Genomic DNA, 20,220 nt, shown 5'->3' on the forward strand with positions numbered 1-20,220 from the left:
TCAAGTGCAAGCTGTACCCAAAAAGGGTAAAAAGACGATGCCGTCCAATTACCGCCCGATTGCACTAGTTCCAGTAATATCGAAGATTATGGAGAAAGCAGTCAACCAACAACTGTTAAGATATCTGGAATCATCTGGACTAATCAGCGATCATCAATACGGCTTCCGAAAGCTTAGATCCACCGGCGATCTTCTGGCTTACGTCACACACTTGTGGACAGAGGCCATGGAGAAGCACGGCGAGTCCCGCTCAGTCGCTCTTGACATTTACAAGGCATTTGACAGAGTGTGGCATGAGGGACTACTAACCAAGCTCTTCTCAATCGGCATATAAAACTCATTATTGTATTGGATCAAAAGTTTTCTTGAACAACGAACAATCCAAGTAGCCGTCGATGGACACCTCTCCGACAAATTTAACATTAACGCTGGAGTCCCTCAAGGATGCATTCTATCCCCCACCCTTTTCTTGATATATATCAACGATTTGCTAGGAACCACTGTCAATCCAATCTACAGCTTTGCGGACGATAGCACACTTATTTCCACATTTAAGTCCGCCAAACCAACAACAGCCGCAACTTCTCAGAATCTTAGGCAGCAACAAGTAGCTTCAACCAACAACGATATTAGAGCAATTTTGGAGTGGGGCGGTAACAATCTGGTCAATTTTAACGCTAAAAAAACGCAGGCTGCAGTATTTACGATGAAGACTAACGTTGATGGCCCGGAGCTGGTTATGGCAGGGAAAACATTGCCAATGAAATCATCTTTACATCTTCTAGGAGTCGAAGTCACCAACAGTGTGTCCTGGCATGACCACGTTGCCGAGATCGCCAGAGCAGCTTCCAAAAAACTCGGAGTGCTTTTCAAAACGAAAAAACTGTATGCACCAGAACAGCTGCTGACTCTTTATAAGGCTTAAATACGCCCTTCCCTCGAGTATTGCTCGCATGTCTGGAGCTCTGCACCCAAGCATAGTTTAAAGCTGCTAGATTCTATACAGAAGAGAGCTATTCGTCTTATCGACAAACCAGAACTGACAAAGAGTCTGGATAGTCTGGAGCAAAGGAGAAAGGTGGCTGATCTCTGTTTATTCTACCGTTATTATCACGGTAAGTGCTCCTCTGAGCTGGCAGGCCTGATTCCACCCAGGGCTGTTCCGGCAAGAAGGACGCGTCTAGCAGTTGCGGCTCATCAACATCGAGTCCACCTGCCTACCCCAAGGACGTCGCTGTATCGGGACTCATTCATCTGGAGAACATCTTCTTTGTGGAACGGGCTTCCACCTCACATATTTCCCGACGCATACAACCTGCAGCGATTCAAGATAAATGTCCACAAATATCTTCGCGCAAGCACCACTCCAAGAGTGACATAGGACTTTCCTCTTGTGCTTGTGTTTACCATAAAAAAAAAGGACCCGTGCAATTACCACCTAGATTAAATGGTCAAAAGTATTTACAATTTCTTGAAGAACAATTGCCCATTCTGCTGGAAGATCTTCTATTACAAGCACCCATTAATATATGGTTTTTTGCATGACGTCACTAAACTAAACTAAACAACTAAAATGACGTGGAATTTAGTGTATTAGTTAGAAAGCATTTAAATAGTTTATCCAGACCAGTGGATAGGTCGATCAGGAACTCTATCGTGGCCGGCTAAATCACCAGATTTAAGTCCTATGGATTTCTTCTGGGGTGATTTAAAACGACGCGTTTACGATACGCCAGTAGAAATTGCAGGTAATCTTTGTAATTAGTATTTTCTTTTGTTATTTTGTTGTCATACATATATATTTTATCATCATAGTACAAATAACGCCTTGGAACTTCTAAAAACAAATGTCTCGAAAGCTATTAATTTTCGACACTTCTAACAAATGGACTTTTTTTGTTGCGAAAATATGACGAAATAAGATTTCTCGGTCAGTTGTTGCATACAGGGTAACACAAAAAAGTTATATAGCAAGTTTTATAGCAAAATCTGAAATACTTCTCAAGCTATAAGGAAAGATAGAAAGAAAAATTGTAACTTTGACACCCTGTATCTCAAAAACTATCAACTTTTGGACTAAGCTATGTTTGGGTCAATTCACATATTTTGATTTGTATTATCTCCAGTTTCGAGATTTCCCAACATTACGCAGACGTGTTCTTATGTGTTTCAATATAATTATGTTAATAAAACTGCTTAACTTGCATATGATCTATCTCGTTGATTTAATATGCTTAATAATTTTGTATACAAACTTACTTTTTTATAGCTACAAACAGCCTCACAAAAAATCACATTTTTTTACATTTAAGGCGGTATTTTGTAAGTATTTCGGCACTCAGAAAGAAATTAGCTAGTCGTGTATGCAGTCAACCGCTACGGCGCGGCGCGGCGTTCCCAAATTATCATCATTTGATTTAACCCATAAAAACATTCTTTTATTAGAATCAGGATCTTTTGACTTACCAGCCTTGGCCACATTCTTATTTTTTTCAATTTTTAGACCAACATCAGACACACCACTTCCTTTAAACAGTCTACTGTCGTTGGCGTATTTGTCTTTCGGTCTTCTCCCATCAGCTGCTAGAGACAACCGGCCTTCCTCCCGTTGTTCTCGCTTCAAGGGTAAAGTAACCCTCATGATCCCCAAAGACTCGTTTTGTTGTAAATTCTCATCGGCTTTACAAGAAGACATTTCCAATACTTTTCTGGTTTTCGGTTTAAGAATTACTTTCTTAGGAGACATCTTGATTATGGCGCCGTTCTTGCTCGATTTATCCAGGTTTTTGTCTTTACTCGGGTAGTACACCTTGGGAATCGCCTTAAGGGTTTCCTGGAACTCCTCGGCTAACTCCGAAATTTTCCTCGGTTCCTTCTTTTGCAAAACCTCTGCCTCTTGATTCTTGTTGGGCCAGAAGACTACTGGTTTTTCTTCTGCAGTAATCGCCACAACTTCTCTGTCTTCTTCTACCTCATGATCTTGAGTGATAAGCTTCATTTGGCGGTCTTTTTCTTGATTTAAATGGTTTGGAGAAGGTTCTTTTGATAAATAGTTTTTTACAGGTTTTTGTGGCTTATAGGGAGGTTTATCAGCGTTTTGTGAAGTATGTGAGGCAGGACGTCTTGCATGTGTCTTTTTTACTTCTTCCAGAGAGAAGATTTTGCCCATGTTCCTGGTGATTTGGTGGCCGGATTTGGAGGACCAACTGGAAAATTGGGTTTTTGTTTCCTGTATTGCTAAAAAAAGAAACAAACAGATTTTATTATCAGAAATGAATATTGTCGTAAATGTGGTGGTGAATTTTTGCAGTTTCTAAGGGTGAAGAAGCGGTTAGAGGAATTTCTTTATATGTACCAACTAGATAAAATGTACCATTTTCAAGAAAAAATCAGGAAGACTTTTCCCTTTTTCTCTAATAGCAAAGAGATTTCCAGGGAGAATATATAATTTTAAGGTTAAAATTTCATAAATCCGACCACTAGTTCCAAAGTTACACACTAAAATGTGTCAAAAATATGGTGTTAAAAATACGGCCCCAGGACTGTGGTTATGTATATCTGAAATGAACCGGTTGCTTCTAGAGGGCCTCAAGTTGATTGGTTCTTGCCTTATTATCCACTATTGCAAAAATTATGTGTCGGAAAGAAAATTTATGTGATCAATGTGGCGGCCAAAATTGCAACATTAAGGTGGCTCTAATCTGCGACTTAATGACAAGTCTAACTCAATTCTGTATTACTAAAATAAATCACGTTTTTAGTGTCAGGTCATTCATATCTTTCCTGTGATCAGAATTCCGGTATTGTAGAAAAAGAAAAGAAGTTTGTATTTATACTGGAGCCCTAAATGACTGTAATTAAATCTGCACGGAAACGAAAGCCATTTCAAGTAGTATACGATGTTATTACTAGTAGAAAAATTACTGCAGAAGGTTCTAAGGTGGAATGGACGAAAATGCAATGGATTAAATTTTCAAATGGCACTAAACACCAATTGTCTTGTAGTATTCATGCCTTTAAGTATTCAAACTCAAGATTGTCCCATTTAACACAGGAAGTGTAGCAAAACGTAATCCTTGCCTAAGTAACAATTTAGGTTCTAAAAAGGTTATAAATAACTCCTAGAACCTGTTTAAGAAAAATTATTGATTATGCCATAAGGCACAAACAACGTTATTTATTAGCCCGCATAACCTCCTGTAGTAAAAAAAGGCCCAGCCTTGAAGAGGTTGTCGTTGCCAATAGGCCCTGGCCAATTTGAAACTAGATCGCATATCACAGAACCTATATAGCTAATAGAAATAACGTTTATCGAACCCGAAGATGCCTAAAAGTAACCTGTGTAGAACCTGAAAGCTTTTACGCCTACCTGTTTACAACCCTTTAGCAAAGTCCTTTTAGACTTTTAGGTGGTTATATAGTTTGGCCTGTTCGCCGGCTTTTGGCATTTCAGATAGATATTGAAGTATTAAAATTTTGCTATTTAGTTTTAAATATAGTATTTCAGAGACACCAAAGTATAAAAATCTGACCTTTTAGTTTTAAATATGATACAGCCAGGGTAAAAATAAGACAACGCTAAAATAAAAAGCAATGGCGACATTTTCAGTAAGTATGACTTTATTTTAGAAAAAAAAATATTATACTGGAATAGATGCCCGATTTTCATTGCGCACACCAGTTTCTTGAAAAAGTTGGGTGTAATTTAACTGTAAAACACGCGCGCCTTTGATATCTTACAAATTAAACATTATTCAGTGCCAATAAAAAAATAAAAAATTAATATATTTTTATTTCTGAGATGCTTTAGTGATAATATGTACTTAAATGCTCCAGTGTCTTTATATATTACATTATTTTTGCCTGTATTTGAATAGCTTATAAAAATGGAAGAATTACATTTTTTCTTCAAAATGGACGCCTAGCAGGGTATGCTTTTAAGCTGGTATAATAACTTAAGTAAGTATCAAAAGCTATGTCGTAGGACAAAAGGCTTAAAAAAATGCCAGTGGGTTTTAAAAAAAGCTAAAACAGGGCTAACTAGCATCTTCCAGGACTTATAGGCCACTTTTAATAACCAATTAGCTGACAAAGTCTGGGCGAATTTCAATAAATGGCTTTTAGGCATTTAGTAGGATCTATTGGCATTATTTATATTGTCAATATTTTATTTGTCATATTTAACTGACCAGTTGTAATTCGTTGGAAATTTCGCTTCACTTTTCTTTTAAAATTACCACTTCTTACAATTTTGTGCCAAGATATCCCTGTATTCTAAGAATAAATGACGTAGGATTTAATAGTCGGGACCGTCCGCAAACTGTGTTTTATTGTGACTAGTTAATTAAACCTTATACCATAAAGTTATCTTATTATTCATATGACTTTTAGCAAGTCCTTTAGGTGTTAAAAATGCTATATTTTCCGGAATAGGCCGTATAAAGTGCGAAATAGTTAGGCAATTGATTCAAGACCATATGGTTCTGAATAGGTAATTTTAATGCTAAAATCGTTCTATATTGGAATTTTGATTGCCAAATTAATGCTGAAATATAACCTCTCCGAAACCTTATTATCTCAAAACCATCATGCCCTTTTTTATGGCCATAACAACGTTATTGTTGACACTTGACTAGAACTAATTAGATTTTTAATTTACCTAAGGTTCCTAGTTCCTATTAGCACAAAATTGAACCTAAATAGTTCCATCAAGCAAGCCAATGACTATTGCAGAACCTGGGTGCGGCTAAAAGGCTACTTTAAAAACCAACTGCTTGAGAAAATGTTACTTGGGTGTGCACCAGTTGAAAATTTGGATCTGCTTTATTCATTAAAACGCCCAATAGCAAAAAAAGAAGAAAGCAGATCTTATTGAACTTCCATTGAATACTATTTTTCCACCTATTTTTCATAGTTTTTACAATAATTTAAAGATCTCTGCTACAGCCATTGATAAACTAGTAACGAAAAACAAGAAAATGACGATGATAAGATAAAGGAAACCTTGAATAAAGTTAATAATTTTGTTTGTGTGTATATATTAAAAAAATACTTATGTTATGAAATATAGCTATTTATAACAAAATTGACCTTTTTTTATTACTTTTTTGGAGATGTAAAATAATAGGTTGTACTTATAAAATAATATAGTGGCCTAACCCACATCAATAATCTTTTTGATAAAATAATAATGAATTTTAAAAATAACATTTTTAATAACAAACTTAAATCAACACAATTTCAATTTCAACTCTTATCAGAATTTTACAAATTCTTACAAAAACTGCCATTGAAGAAAGTACCCATTTTTATACTTAAAGTACTCATTTCTTCTATTTTGAGGTCAGACCAATATGATTCCTAACGCTTCATATTAAAATGGTTACTTTTAATTTCTAATATAAATTTGTCTTTTTTTTCTAACAAAAGATTACCATCTAGATGTTAAGTTGTATTATACAGGGTGTCCCAAAAGTGATGGATCAAATTCAAACAGAGGATAGAGAGAGTCATGTTCAATCAAAATCACCCCCTATGTTGTTTTGCAATTGTGAATATTTTAAAAGTTATAGCCATTTTTATGTATTTTTTAAATTCAAGCACACTGTCAAATAAAAGCTTATAAAAAAATTATACAGTGGATTAAACAATGCGTTTTTTTGTTTGTTTTTACCTAGAAGTGATGTACCTTTCTAATAAAAATATTTTTTTAAATATTACTTTTCGAAAGAGCTAAAAAAAATTTCTTTTTGGACTTTTTACAACTTTAAAAATAAGTACCCTTAACTTTGATGCCATTTTTTTCTCAAAAATGTAAGACATAAGAGTGACCCTGTAGCTTAAAAAGTTCTACGTTTCATACCGATTCCAGCAAGGCAAGACTTAAATACATTATTTCTTATTGGCTAATTAAATTTTGAGTTTTTCAAAAAAGAGGCAAAAAAGAATTTTATGGCTAAGTCAATATTTACCAATTTTTTAAAATAAATAATTGTGTTTTGTTGGGTTGGTGGATTGCAATAAGGTACAAAAAACATTAGAAAATGGTTTATTGTTTTACATGATAGTTTTGCTATCATTTACAATTGTTGACAGTGTTCAAAATGTCTGCCGCGAAATCTAATGCATAACCTACATCGGCGTATAAAATTTCTCTTAATCATTCTGAATGAACGTTCATTTTGGGTAATTAATCTAGTTGCTGTAATTATTTGGTGGCGTAGCTCTTCCTCATTACGATTTTCCCTGGCGTAAACCAACTCCTTAAAGTACCCCCATAGAAAAAAAACAATTGGATTGAGGTCGGGGGAGCGCGGTGGCCAACGAATAGTACCTCCCCGTCCAATCCAACGACCAAGGTAGGCTTCATTTAAAAACTGTCTAACTCCTATATATTTTACCATTTAATCTGGCTGGTAGTTCAAACGGCCCAATTAATGAACCGTTAAGAATGCCACTCCACATGTTTACACTAAATTGATGTTGAAAGCGGTCATTTCTAACAATTCTGGGGTTAAAATATGTCCAGTGGTGTAAATTGTGAATATTAAATATTCCCGCCCTCTGAAAACTAGATTCGTCTGACCATAAAATTTTGTTAAAAAATTGTGGATCCTGCTTATTACGATGAAGCATTTCTCTACAAAATTCCACCCTCTTGTCATAATCACCCGGTAATAGATCTTGAACCCGTTGTACATGATAGGAATGCAACTGGTTTCTTCATAGAATGCGGTGTACTGTTATTCTCGGAATACCAGACCGTCTTGATATGCGGCGAACACTAGTTGAAGGTTCCTCTAATGCCATTTCAATGATGTCATCTTCTGCCTCAGCATTTTCATCAGGTCTTCCTATTCTGCGAGGATTTCGAGGAATCTGCCCCTCCATGTATGCGTTATGCACTCGTTGAAACACCCTGTAGTCAGGATATCGTTCACGATCAGGAAATCGTTCACGATATTCCCTTTCAGCCGCTCGAGCGTTTCCATTATAAAATCCATAAACATAATGCATTTCTGCATACTCACGGACGGTATAAGGCATTATGTGTTCAGTTGTATAAATAATACAAAATTGTATGTACTTAGCCAGTACCTGGATAACACAACACTACCTATTTTAAATTATTTTTAAATTTTGTTTACGACAAAAAACACGACAAATCAACATTCTTCAAAATAACCGCAGATAAATTGGTCAGTATTAGAAGTCGACATACTTATGTATTTTTAAACATTTTTGAGACACTTTACTATCTTAATTTTATTATTTTTTCGTAAAATAATAAAGCAAAGTATTGATTTAGCCATGGAATATTTTTTTTGCTTATTTCTTAAAAAAATAAAAATTTAATTAGACAATAAGAAATTTTAATAATCTATTCAAGTTGTACTTTGCTGGAATCAGTATGATTTAAAGAAGTTTTTAAGGTTCAGAGTCACTCGCATGTCTTATATTTTCTTCGCAAAAAAATGGCATCAAAGTTAAGTACTTATTTTTAAAGTTGTAAAAAGTCCAAAAAAATTGTTTTTCTAGTGCTCTTAAAAAGTAATGTTTAAGAGACATATTTTTGTTGGAGAGGCACATCATTTCTAGGTACAATAAAAAAACAGATTGTTTAATCAACTGTATAATTTGTTTAAAAGCTTTTATTTGACAAAGGTGCTGGAATTAAAAAAATACACATATATGGCTATAACTTTTAACCTATTCACAATTGCATAACAACATAGGGAGTGATTTTGATTGTAAATGACTCCCTCTATCTCCTGTTTGAGTTTGATCCACCACTTTTGGGACACCCTGTATAGGCATATAGAGCTTACTTCATCTTTGGGTCGGCATGCAATTGCCATTTTAAATCAATTTATTCTTAATAATATTGGTCATTTTACCCTTCATTTGCAAATACGTTTGTCTAATAAGTCCATAAATAAATAAAGCTCATGGTTTCTTACCTTGCGACTGGGCTTTTCCTGGACAACTGACACTCCTTAAACCAGTAGAGGGTGAGCAAGACATTTTAACGTTCTTTAACGGTTTCATAAAAACTTTGGGTCCTAAAAGAAAGTTCTTTTTAAGATATTCAAACATATTAATTAAACTTCACTTACTTGCGCCCACACTTTTAGCTTTTAAAGTCTTCCCACTGTCAGGGCCTTGTTCCGTGCTAAAATTTTTCGAAAAAATCAGTTTCTTGCCAGTTGGTTTTTCCTTTGCCAATTTATTTTCAAAATATTTCCGGATTTTTGCATCATCGTCCTCTTGTGCCAGAGCTGGTTTACTCAAAGGGTCCACAGTAGGTACATAGTCTTCCGTCAATGGCTCCTCTTTAGCAAGTTTCTCTAAAGTATCTGGTTTAAAGTCTAATTCCACCAACTTGGCATCTGCCTCACTCTTTAAAGTGTTTGAAACTTGTTTTTCTTTAGGTTTGCTTCCGGAAGTGAGAGATTCATTTATTATAGGATTTTCAACAGCAGGAGGATTTTGATTTGATTTAGATCCAACTGTCGCCTCTAGTTTTCCAAACTTGTTCTGGAAATAGTGGCGCACTTTTAAGTCAACGTCTTCCTGTTCCAAAGCTGGTTTGCTCAAAGGGTCTACAGGAAGCTCTTCGTCTGCCAATAATTCCTCTTCAGTGTGTTGTGTATGTTTTTCTAAGGGATCTGGCTTAAATTCCAATTCAACCAAGTCGCTTTTTTCGGTACGTTTTAGTTTTGCTGCCTGAGTACCATCGAGAGATTTTGCTTGCTGGGACTGAGAAATCTCCTTCAAAGTTTCCGCGGCATTTTTTAAGATTGAAGAATTTTCTTGATCAGAAGCTGCTAAGTTATTGACGCCTTCGCCCACATCAGACTTCTTGTATACTTTGTCTTTAAAGTACTTTTGCACTTTTGCCCCTACGTCTTTCTCTTCCAGGGTGGGTTTGCTCAAACAGCCTTTGGATAGAGCAAAGTCTTCCTGAATCCCCTTTTCTATCGCGGGTTCTGCCAATACATCAACCCCTGCCCCATCTAAACCATCCAATTTGGATTGATTGGTGAAATACTGGCCTGCCTTAACGTTTAATTGCTCCTCTGTTTTCACTTTTTTTTCGGCAGCATGTTTTACATTAAGAAATAGACTTTTGGAGTCAAGTAGTTTCGGTATTTTTGTAATTATCCCAACCTTCTCCTCTGAAGTGGATTTTTCCAGAACATCGATCTTAGGTGCAGCTAAATCATCCAGTTTGGCTTGATTCATTAAATATTGGCGAGCTTTAGCGTTAAATTGTTTCTCCAGTTGTGGTGTAAGTTTTTTTTCAGCAGCTTGCTTAACTTTGTGAAATAAGCGTTTAGGGTCAATTACTTTAGATTCCTTTTCAGCTTTACCGTGTAAAAGCTTTGATATATCGATAGAATTTTCCTTCTCAGTTGCATTATCCTTGTTAAACTCCACCTGGTTTTTCTTTATTTCTTCAATTGCTATAACATTTGAAAGTTCGTGCCCAACCTTCGCCTTCTCTAATAATGCTGTGGAGTTTTGGAGCATGGCATTGACCTTATCCAGTTTGCTCATGCTCCTGGACCATTTCCACTCCTCAGAGTCCTTTTTTTTGTCCAAGTTCACCACCGAGCTGTGAAGGGTTTTGGACAGTCTGCTATTCACTGCTTTACTGAGTAAAGTATTCTGGTTATCGTTTTTTGGGGTGGTACTTTTAAGGGTGGGCTTCTGGGGGTTTATGATGTCTTGGAAAGTCAGCTTTGGCCTGGGACGAAATGTCATTTTGGTTTCCAGTGTTTTTGGGGGAGAGGTGCTTAGCCTAATTGGATCTGGATCAGTTTCTGGTGGTTTAGTTAGCTCCCCAACCTGCTCTCCTAAAACCAAGAAAAGTTATAATAACACATTGCGTAAGACCTTCAAAAAGATTTACTTTCTTTACAATTAAACTCCTCGAGATCTTTAGCAGACTTTTCAGGTTTGGACCCTTGCACCTTGGGGGGTAAAATCAAAGCATTCTTGTCCCTCGACTTATCCTTTTTGCTGTCCTTAGCTTTATCCTTGTCTGTTACGCAGATTACATTATAAAAACATCTGGATAATTAAGAAAAAAATTAGTGTTTACCTGGAGGGGGTTGGGGCGTGGGCACCCTAATCTTATTCTCAGACATTATCTCATCGGGCCGCCAGCTCGCTTCCTGTTTCTTCAGCATTTCCTCGAGGTTCTTGATCTTCTCCATCATCTCATCGATTTGCTTCTTGGTGTCCAGTAAAACTCGGGATTCAGAGAGGGCCAGCTCGTTCCTAAGAGTCAGCGCCTTATCCAGAATGTTCATCGTCAGCTGGGTGCATTCCGCCTGTTTATCCGGACTGGTATCGACTTTTACCACGTCGGTTTTGGTTTGCGCCCCATTATTTTCGTAGATGAGGATTTCGTCTCCAGGTCGTAAAACTGCTGCATCTACAACCATTTTTTTGTCAAAAATGTGCATTTATGTATTTGTATTATTTTCGCTCACCCAGCTGTTCATTTACTTTGGTTTCCTCGATATTGTTGATCACCATCTTCTCTTTGGCCATTATGTCCGTACTTACCGCGTTAGGATCCACGTATTTTTCAACAAACTCTTCTGGCACACTTTTCTCCTCGGTGGCATAATAGATCCCTTTAATTTGTGGGAAATTTTCTTGGACCGTCTGTTCGGAGACGACGAGGGATTTTTCTTCTAACGCTGAGGTCAGCAGGTTTTTGTCTATGTTGTCTGTAAATGTATTAATGGGAATTTTCTTTACTTGAAGAATACATATTATCTCGAGAATGCTCCTACAAAAGAGACTGATATACAGGGTGTTTCAGAAGGAATGGTTGATATTTTGGTATGTTGTAGTATTTAAAATTCTGAATAGAAAAGTTCATATAAACATGTATCCTAATCTCAATAGTTGTTGAGATACAGCTACTTGAACTTAGTGCTAGTCTTAGAACATAATAATTTTTATTTAATAACTTTCGATACAAATAAATGAAAATAGTTCAGCGGAATGGTTCGAAGATCCCACTGCCAATTTCAAATCACTTCTCAGCACTAGTTAAAACTTCGAGTATAGTTCTTTGACATTTCTTAATATGGGGCAGTACAATGCATAATCTTAAGAAATAACTTTCTCTTGTATTTACTTTTTCTTCAAAAACTTCATTTTTCAACCATCCCCACAATCCAAAATCTAAGGGAGTAAGAGTATGGTATCTTAATGAACAAGTGATGGCATCATGGCGGCAACCCTTTCCAACGTCCCGGGAAAATTTAATTCAAGTATTGTGTCAGTTGGAAGCTGTAATGTACAGGAGCTACGTGCTGAAAAATCATATTCATTCTTGAATTCAAAGGAATATTCTCTATTGGCATATTATTTTGTAGAAAATTTAAATACCTGGCTCCTGTAAGTTGTTGTGGTAATACAACGGGTCCAAGAAAGTGCTGCAATAATTCTGCGCCACGGAGAATCGATGTTGGAAATTCGATTCAGCAGCGGCATGTGGATTTTCATCAAACCACTAATGCTAGTTATGGCTGTTGTTTGTTGACGTCACGATGATGAAATTGATAGACGGTGAGCATTTACCCAATGACAAAATTTCAGTTTACTAGAGAGATGATTGTTGTACACGTTATACATGAAATGGGTGCAAACATTGCTCATGTAATGCCCGTACCTTTACGTGAGGAACACCGATGCGTACAGCAATTCTCCCTGTACTCATATCAGAACTACGTTTCACCGACTGAAGAATATATTCTAATTCATCCAAGTTTTATTGACACGTTCGGATTTAAACCTGCTGGATACACTACTAGTCTGACGCAGTTTAATGAAGACACGAGTATTATATACTCTTGGAGTCGGTAATCGTTTATTCGGAAATCGTCGGTCATATTCTCTACAAGTTGCAGGCATCATAAACGAACACCATATCGGCATATTCTACGTGCGTAAAGACCTGCGGCATTCTTAAGACTTTTACGATGACATTACTGTAAATTCTAACTGATTAAGGCTCCTGTAACCTGTAGCTGTATCTTAGCAAGTATTGAGATTAAGATACATATTTATATGTTTGTATGTATCTATATCTTATCTTTATCTAACTTTTTTATTCAGAATTATGGATACTACACCCAGAATATTGAAAGGCTAGAATTGCCGTGGAACTATGGGCAGTTTGTTTGATTGCAACATCTCTGATGCGATGGTACCAAATGCTTATGTAGAAACGGCAAAAAAATACTTTATAACATCATACAAAGTTTACAGTTAGGTATACTTATTTTGACAGGCGCAAAACAATACTATTCCTCTTTAATAAAATGTGAAGCATTTTTTTCCACAAAACATAATTGGGAAAAAACCTTATTTCAAAAGTTCTCAATTACGTGCTGTTTAAAAAAAAAATTACAATTCTAAGATTACTGGTTTCGACATTTTAAATAGGCGTGTAAAAGATTTAGGTCATAAAATGCAATGACAACTATTTTTCTGTGATTACTTGATTAAAAATGAAAACTTTCAACGCATTCATGGCACCCTATTTTAACATTTTAAAAATTGATTTTTTTCTATAAGTGTAAATTAAAAAGTAGCAAATGCAGTACCATTGTTCTCAGAATATTATTTTCTATCAAAATACATAATAATATACCCCTATAAGTGTCTCATTTAAAATAAGAAAGTAAGTGTCACTTTTTACTTTTTACTTACTTTCTTATTTAAAATAAGAAAGTAAGTGTCACCGGTTAAACAAGAAATGACGCAAAACAACTGGATATGTCAAAAGAAGCTTTTATAGCAATTCCAACATTATGCCAAATTTTATTTGTTTATCTTGAAGAGTTAATTAGTTCAATCAAATAGTGGCTTGTCATATACAATACATAGCCATAAAGATTTGAAAATTGCAAAAGCAACGTTTCTGAATAAACAATAAAGTCATTAAAATGGTTCACACTCATCGCAAACAGCTGAGCAATACCTTGATTATCCCTGCATTATTAAAAACATGATTAGCTTCCGTTACTATCTACCTAAATATAAGCAATGTGTGGTACTTTTTTAAATTATAGGACACTGTATATCATTTTAACCTAGTTACTATTATATTACTAGTTACTATACAGGGTGTAACATAAGTGATGACTTTAATTTTAAGGGATGATTCCTTGTCATTTTTTAAGTAAAAAAGTTCATATAAACATATGTCCGGAAACGCTTCGTTTTCGAGATACAGGGTGTTAGGTAGTATTTGGAATTCTCACATCTGGCCTAGAAATTTTAGGGGCGTGCCCACGGGCTAAGTCGGTATATTTTTTTGTAAAAAAAAAATATCGCCCGGTACATTTTTTGTAAGTATGATATTTTTTTTAAATAAAGCATCTAAAAATTAAACAACTTTTTTGTCTCTTAATTTTTTTTCGTATCTTGCTTCGTTTAGAAATAAATTTTAAAAACCATATTTTAGCACTCGGGCCTCCATAAAAAAAAACTAAAATGCTTCAAAATTGATTTTATTGGGAATACTACATATTTATGCAGGTATGTATAAAAATTTCTCTGATAAGAACATTCTTATGTCTTACATTAACATTTACCAGGTACTGGGTACTGTCAGTTGAATGTGTTTTACTGTGAAGATAACTATGAATAACGCCGAATAAGCTCAAATGCATTTCATTTATGGCCTTGCAGATGGAAATGGTGCAGAAGCCCGTCGAATTTATCATGAACGCTTTCCCGATAGATCAATTCCAGCAGAAAGAACTTTCATAAGACTCCATGCCGGTCTGTGTGAGACTGGATCTGTCAATGCTCGTGCTGAGCGCGTTGGTAGACCGAGGGTAATAATGACGCCACAACTAGAAGAAGCTATGACCAGCACGATCTCCAGACCTGAATCCACTGGACTATTTCTTTTAGGGATATCTGAAATCGCTTGTTTATGCGACGCCAGTTGTGGATGAAAACGATTTGGGAAACCGGATTGTAAACTCTTCTAATGTCATACGCAACACACCAGGAATTTTCGAACGTGTGCGCCACTCGATGGGAAGAAGATTGCGTGCTTGTATTGACAGTCGTGGTTCTCATTTCGAGCATTTGATTTAATAAAATTTTGATGATATTTAAAACTAAAGTAAGTTTTTATTATTTTTGACAAAAATTAAGCGATCGTATTTTTAATTGCTTAAATTTGTACAAATATCTCGCTCAAAAAAATAGTGGCGTACACAAACAACAAATAAATTTTAAATAGGTAACCATTTGCGACGCCATTGCATTAAAATTTAAACATCAAAAATAGCATCTTATTAATTTTTGTTTTCGGTCAAGTATGCGTTTTGCAAAAAAATTTATTTAAGGTTTTTTCTTAGTTAGTTAATTTTAAAGCATTTTATTTTTTTTATGGAGGCCCGAGACGTGCTGAGATATGATCTTTAATTATTTATTTCTAAACGAAACAAAAAATTCTATGTTATACGCAAAAAATTTAAGAGACAAAAAAGTATAATTTTTAGATGCTTCATTTAAAAGAAATATCATACTTACAAAAAATGTACCGGGCGATATTTTTTTTACAAAAAAATCATCCGACTTAGCCTGTGGGCACGTCCCTGACATTTCTAGGCCAGATGTGAGAATTCCAAAAGGTATCTTATAAAGTGACTAACAAAATGTAAAGATTTCAACAAATTCAGACGGATGATACCTAAGAGGAAACCTTTGTGCATAAAGATTAGCTGCAGCCACACTGTTTTGTCTTGATTCCCCGTATGCCAGTAACATGTCCATTAGCTCCTCATTTGAAAAGTTATGCGGCATGATTTTAATAAAAAACGAAATACGACCACAACTGTATCAACTGATAGCAAAGTAGGTACTACTAAACATAATAAACATCATCCGGACTTGTTTACTTCTTAATTTGGAAAACAAAATTCCACCTGATAAAGTAATTACATTTTTGTGAAAAAAAAGAATTATCTCAGAAACTAAAAATATTTTACTTAAGTTTTTTTCACTATTAGTCATTATTTATCATTAGCAATAATTTCCCAAGTTTATATAGGTTAAGCGTATAGGTTAAGAAACACCCTGTATATAAAATTGAAATACATCTAAATATAATAAAGATATTTTATATCAATATTTTTTTGTTTTTCAACGTGTTTTTACAAGTATTATTTTAAATTAGTAGATTAATGACGAATTTAAGAGGTTAAGGATGCTATCGGGTCAAAACTAAATAAATTCCACTTTTCTTTCTAATCTGTTTTTTCTCTGTCATCTTTCAAAAAAAGTTTTTTTGACACTTAAAAACAGTTGAATTAAAGTATGTCTTATCATAGTTCAGTTCAGCTTTTCAATTCAGTGGAGTCTGAGCTTTCATTCATCAATTCTATTACTGATTGAAGCTGTAAACCCATTGAGCAACACCCAAGTGATTGCTAGAAACAGCAAGATGTTCTTCAAAAGAGTTTCCTTCAAATCCTTATTATAAAAAATGGTAGTAGTATAGTAAGTCGAATGGAATTTGCTTTTGACACTATTTCAAACATTCTAGAATTATTTTTTTGCATTTTAGTTATTGATGATTAACCAACATATTTTTTCAATTCGGCTTTATCGTTTCATAGTTTAAAAGAAAAACTGGATTTCGATCCTCATTTTCACAATTAGCCAGTTCTAACTTTCAGGTCAAATTCTTCATACGAATTATCTAAAATTCGAATAATCAATTCTCACTTAAAATTAAAACTAAAAATAATCGAGGCATCATCAGATCTAAAAGTAAGGTAAAAAATCACAAAATGTTAGCCTAATCAAGGAGTTTGTCATCTTTAGAGATCACTAGGCTATATATACATTAAATTTCCCTGAATTTGACATAAAGCCGAAAATTGAAATATTTATGTAAAATATAGGGTGCCTGAAAAAATAAAATAAAAAATACCAAATTTTTCCAACTCCTACTTCTCCAGAAATGTATATGTATGTAATGTATCTGCTTAAATTGAAAATCGATTTTGTAAAAATCGTAAGAATTGTAAAAATTGCACAAACATTTTGTTTTGTACAATAGTACAAGACATAATTAAAAACTTACCATCGCTGGCTGGTTATTCAGAAAAGTCTTTTTTTTTCTGTCTTTCGACTCTTCAGAACTGGAAAACATATTTGTTCTCTTTTTTAATAACGTGTTCAATACAATTTTTCCACAGGTTAGTCTCAAAGTCTCGTACAACTTGGCGAATGTTTTCACATCACTTTCCCACTCAGAGTAGGCGAGCGATTAAATTTTCTTTTTGTTTGTTGTTGTTTTTGTTTTTTAATGGTTCCCCAAACTAGTTCAATCGATTTAAAGATGCAATAATAGGAAGGCAATCTTAGCAAAGTATATCCATGACTTGCAGAAATACTGTTAATGACGTACTCATTCTTAAAATTATAATTTTTAATAATTTGCAGTAATCTTGTTTAGTTATTTTTTTTTCTGGAATGTCAATGTTCTTAGTTTTCATAAAATTTAAAATATGTTCTTTTTTAAAACTGGAATTCGGTATTTTATTTAATATTCGGGAATGGTAAGAAGCAGTGTCCATTACGATAGCAGAGTTTCTCCACCAGCATGGAGAATAATTACACGTTTTCCCCGTAAACAAGGCGTATTTAGAACACATTTATTAGATTTGTCAACCCACCCAAACTTAACAACAGCATGCATATCGAACCACGTTTCATCTAAATACACTATGTTTTTGTTCAATTCTCGATAGTATTTAATATCGCTTAAATATTCTTGACGAAGTGCAACGATACGCCGTGATTCCATTATAATCATCCTATTTAGTCCAGGACGATTAGACTTTCTCTGCTGAAAAAATCCTATCTGGCTGAATTTTTTACCAGAGCTTCTTTTTGACATTACAAATCATCCCGCAAAAGTCCCCATGAATCCAAGTGGAGCTTTTTTTTCATGGGGGATCAAAGGTCACAAAAAACACTTTTTTACGAATGACATCGAAACTATCAATCCTACGATAAAATGAGCTATTACCTTTTTTGTTCAGTATGAAATTCTCCACAAAAAAGGTCTTATGCATTTTTTTCGTAGAGGTCATTTTTTTATAGAAATTTTACTTTCAATGTTGGACATTGAAAAAATTGTAAAATATTGTACTTTTTTCCACGTCACCATAGAGGTAAAGTACCAGACGCCTTTTTTTCATAATCGCGCCGTAGGACATCTATTCTTACATTCAAATAATTTGTCATTAAATTTGTCCGCCAATAGATCAACCATATTGGAATTTTCAATTTCATCAAATGATAAGATTATTTAATGCACATTTTAAAGTGGTATAGATGGAATTGTAATTACTAGCAGGCTGATGAATGAACGGTAGAAATAAAACACGAGATGTTGAAAAATTGAGGTCGTCAGTCAACAGTAACTCCATAAAATTATTCCAACCTTTGATATAGAACGCCACTTTCCATACATCCATAACAAATCAAGTTTGCGGATAAATGACAGGGGTCTTGAATCATCATAATCGAGATTTTCCATGGTAATTTTGCTCAACCCAGTGTTACCATAATGTTCATAAAATTCAATCGGAACTTCAGCAATTTTTGCAATTTCAGAAGCCGCTGGGATGGTCATCAATCTTGCAATTGGATCCTCTGCGATGACTGAACTTAGTGGTGTAATCATTTGTATTACTCCCATTATGTGAATGGTATTACGACCATCGATTGTATAAACATTAATATCAGCATTATCAGCAGCGAATTGTATAAATGTTCCAGTTTCAGGTGGTAATATGAACGGTTGAGGATGGTGAATAGCAGCAACTTCATAGAGAAGTGTATCTTTATATGATGATGATAATTCCAAGCTTGATAATATGTCAAGAATACGCCTAGACCCGAATCTTCTATGTAGAAAAACTGATAAGCCAATTTGTAAACGCGATATGAAGGATCGTGGTCACACTGCTGACATAATCCAATGACTCAAAGCAGTACACTTTAATTTAAGTGGCTCCAGCTTTCCTTTTTTATTTTTAATGATAATTTGTTCCAATAAATATTGCAAACTTTCAGGAATATCTTCATTAATATTGTCGATAAGATTGTAACACTTGATTTGTAGGAGGATAGTAATCGCTATTAAAAGTTGTGGATTGAATATCTTCGCGAATGATTGCTGCAGCGGCCTTTAAAATTCTGAAACGTTCTTCTTTTTCATCGTATTTTCGATTTTCATACCAGGTTTTGTTCAAGATATCATGACGAACATCGTAGAAGCAAATCATAGTCGAACTTCGACTCTTCGTGGTAATGCCGATTTTTTACCGTACTTTTCAACGAGTTTTGATTTCACGGTAACATCGTCAGGAACAAAATCTGTACATACCTTTTTCAATTCAGATAACGTGAATTGCCAGTCATCATTATTTTCGATGTAATGAAAAATTTCTTCCATTGCTGAAGAGATCCTCATATCTTGGGGTCTCCCATGCTTTTGGAATGATTAAGGTCGCGCGAAAGAGACGTAGCACTCACTATGATATTTCGCATTTACTGCTACTAAATCTTCATAAATAATACGATTCTCAACTAGCCTACCAAGAGAATCATTACGCTTTTGAGCTGTAGCAAGCACTGTCGATTTAAATGTCGATGTGGAGACCTGCTTGATTTTTCGCCGACGACTCATAGGAACTCGTCTTTCATGTTCTTCAGAACACTCCAATCCACAAAATAAACAATTTTTGTCGAATTCAAATTGCTCGCTCTCAGCAGAACGCATTCTTCGCCGAGGAGGGCTAGCAGTCGAGGTACTGGGGACAGCATCTCGCTCCCTTTTAACCGCAATAATACTACTTGCACGAGTATATTCCTTGCGACACACCACGTGTACTTTTATCGAATCGACACTCCGCAAAAATGCAATTTTTCCATCATTTCGCTCGATACTGGCATCACGTTAAGGTTTTAATACCGTGCTCGACACAAACAGTCGCTCCGTCTGACAGCGATTTGTCGCAAATTATGCAATTTTCGGCCATTTCTCGATAACTAGGTTAATAATATCACGTGACGCACATACGACCATAGAAAAAAAGGGCCAGCTGTGCTCTAGGTCACAAGGGGGAATACCAAGAGAGCCCCTACCAT

At 35.1% G+C, this 20,220-nt stretch overlaps 1 protein-coding gene across 12 annotated transcripts in view; it reads right to left on the reverse strand.

Moving 5' to 3' along the window:
- The window catches only part of LOC126733597 (uncharacterized), a 166,962-nt gene that overhangs the window by 97,470 nt on the left and 49,272 nt on the right, over nucleotides 1-20,220 (reverse strand). For all 12 annotated transcript variants that reach the window (XR_007659783.1, XM_050436953.1, XM_050436955.1 and 9 more), the window contains 6 exons: nucleotides 11,502-11,744; nucleotides 11,108-11,443; nucleotides 10,916-11,047; nucleotides 9,117-10,859; nucleotides 8,961-9,062; nucleotides 2,467-3,237 (listed from right to left, as the gene is read on the reverse strand). Coding sequence is in view for 11 of the 12 variants with exons in the window: in XM_050436953.1 (XP_050292910.1) it covers nucleotides 2,467-3,237; nucleotides 8,961-9,062; nucleotides 9,117-10,859; nucleotides 10,916-11,047; nucleotides 11,108-11,443; nucleotides 11,502-11,744 (3,327 nt within the window). In the remaining variant the exon portion in view is untranslated. The remainder of the gene's footprint in view (nucleotides 1-2,466; nucleotides 3,238-8,960; nucleotides 9,063-9,116; nucleotides 10,860-10,915; nucleotides 11,048-11,107; nucleotides 11,444-11,501; nucleotides 11,745-20,220) is intronic.

The sequence above is a fragment of the Anthonomus grandis genome, chromosome 2 (assembly GCF_022605725.1).
Source record: "Anthonomus grandis grandis chromosome 2, icAntGran1.3, whole genome shotgun sequence".
NCBI classification, from domain to species: Eukaryota; Metazoa; Arthropoda; class Insecta; order Coleoptera; family Curculionidae; genus Anthonomus; species Anthonomus grandis.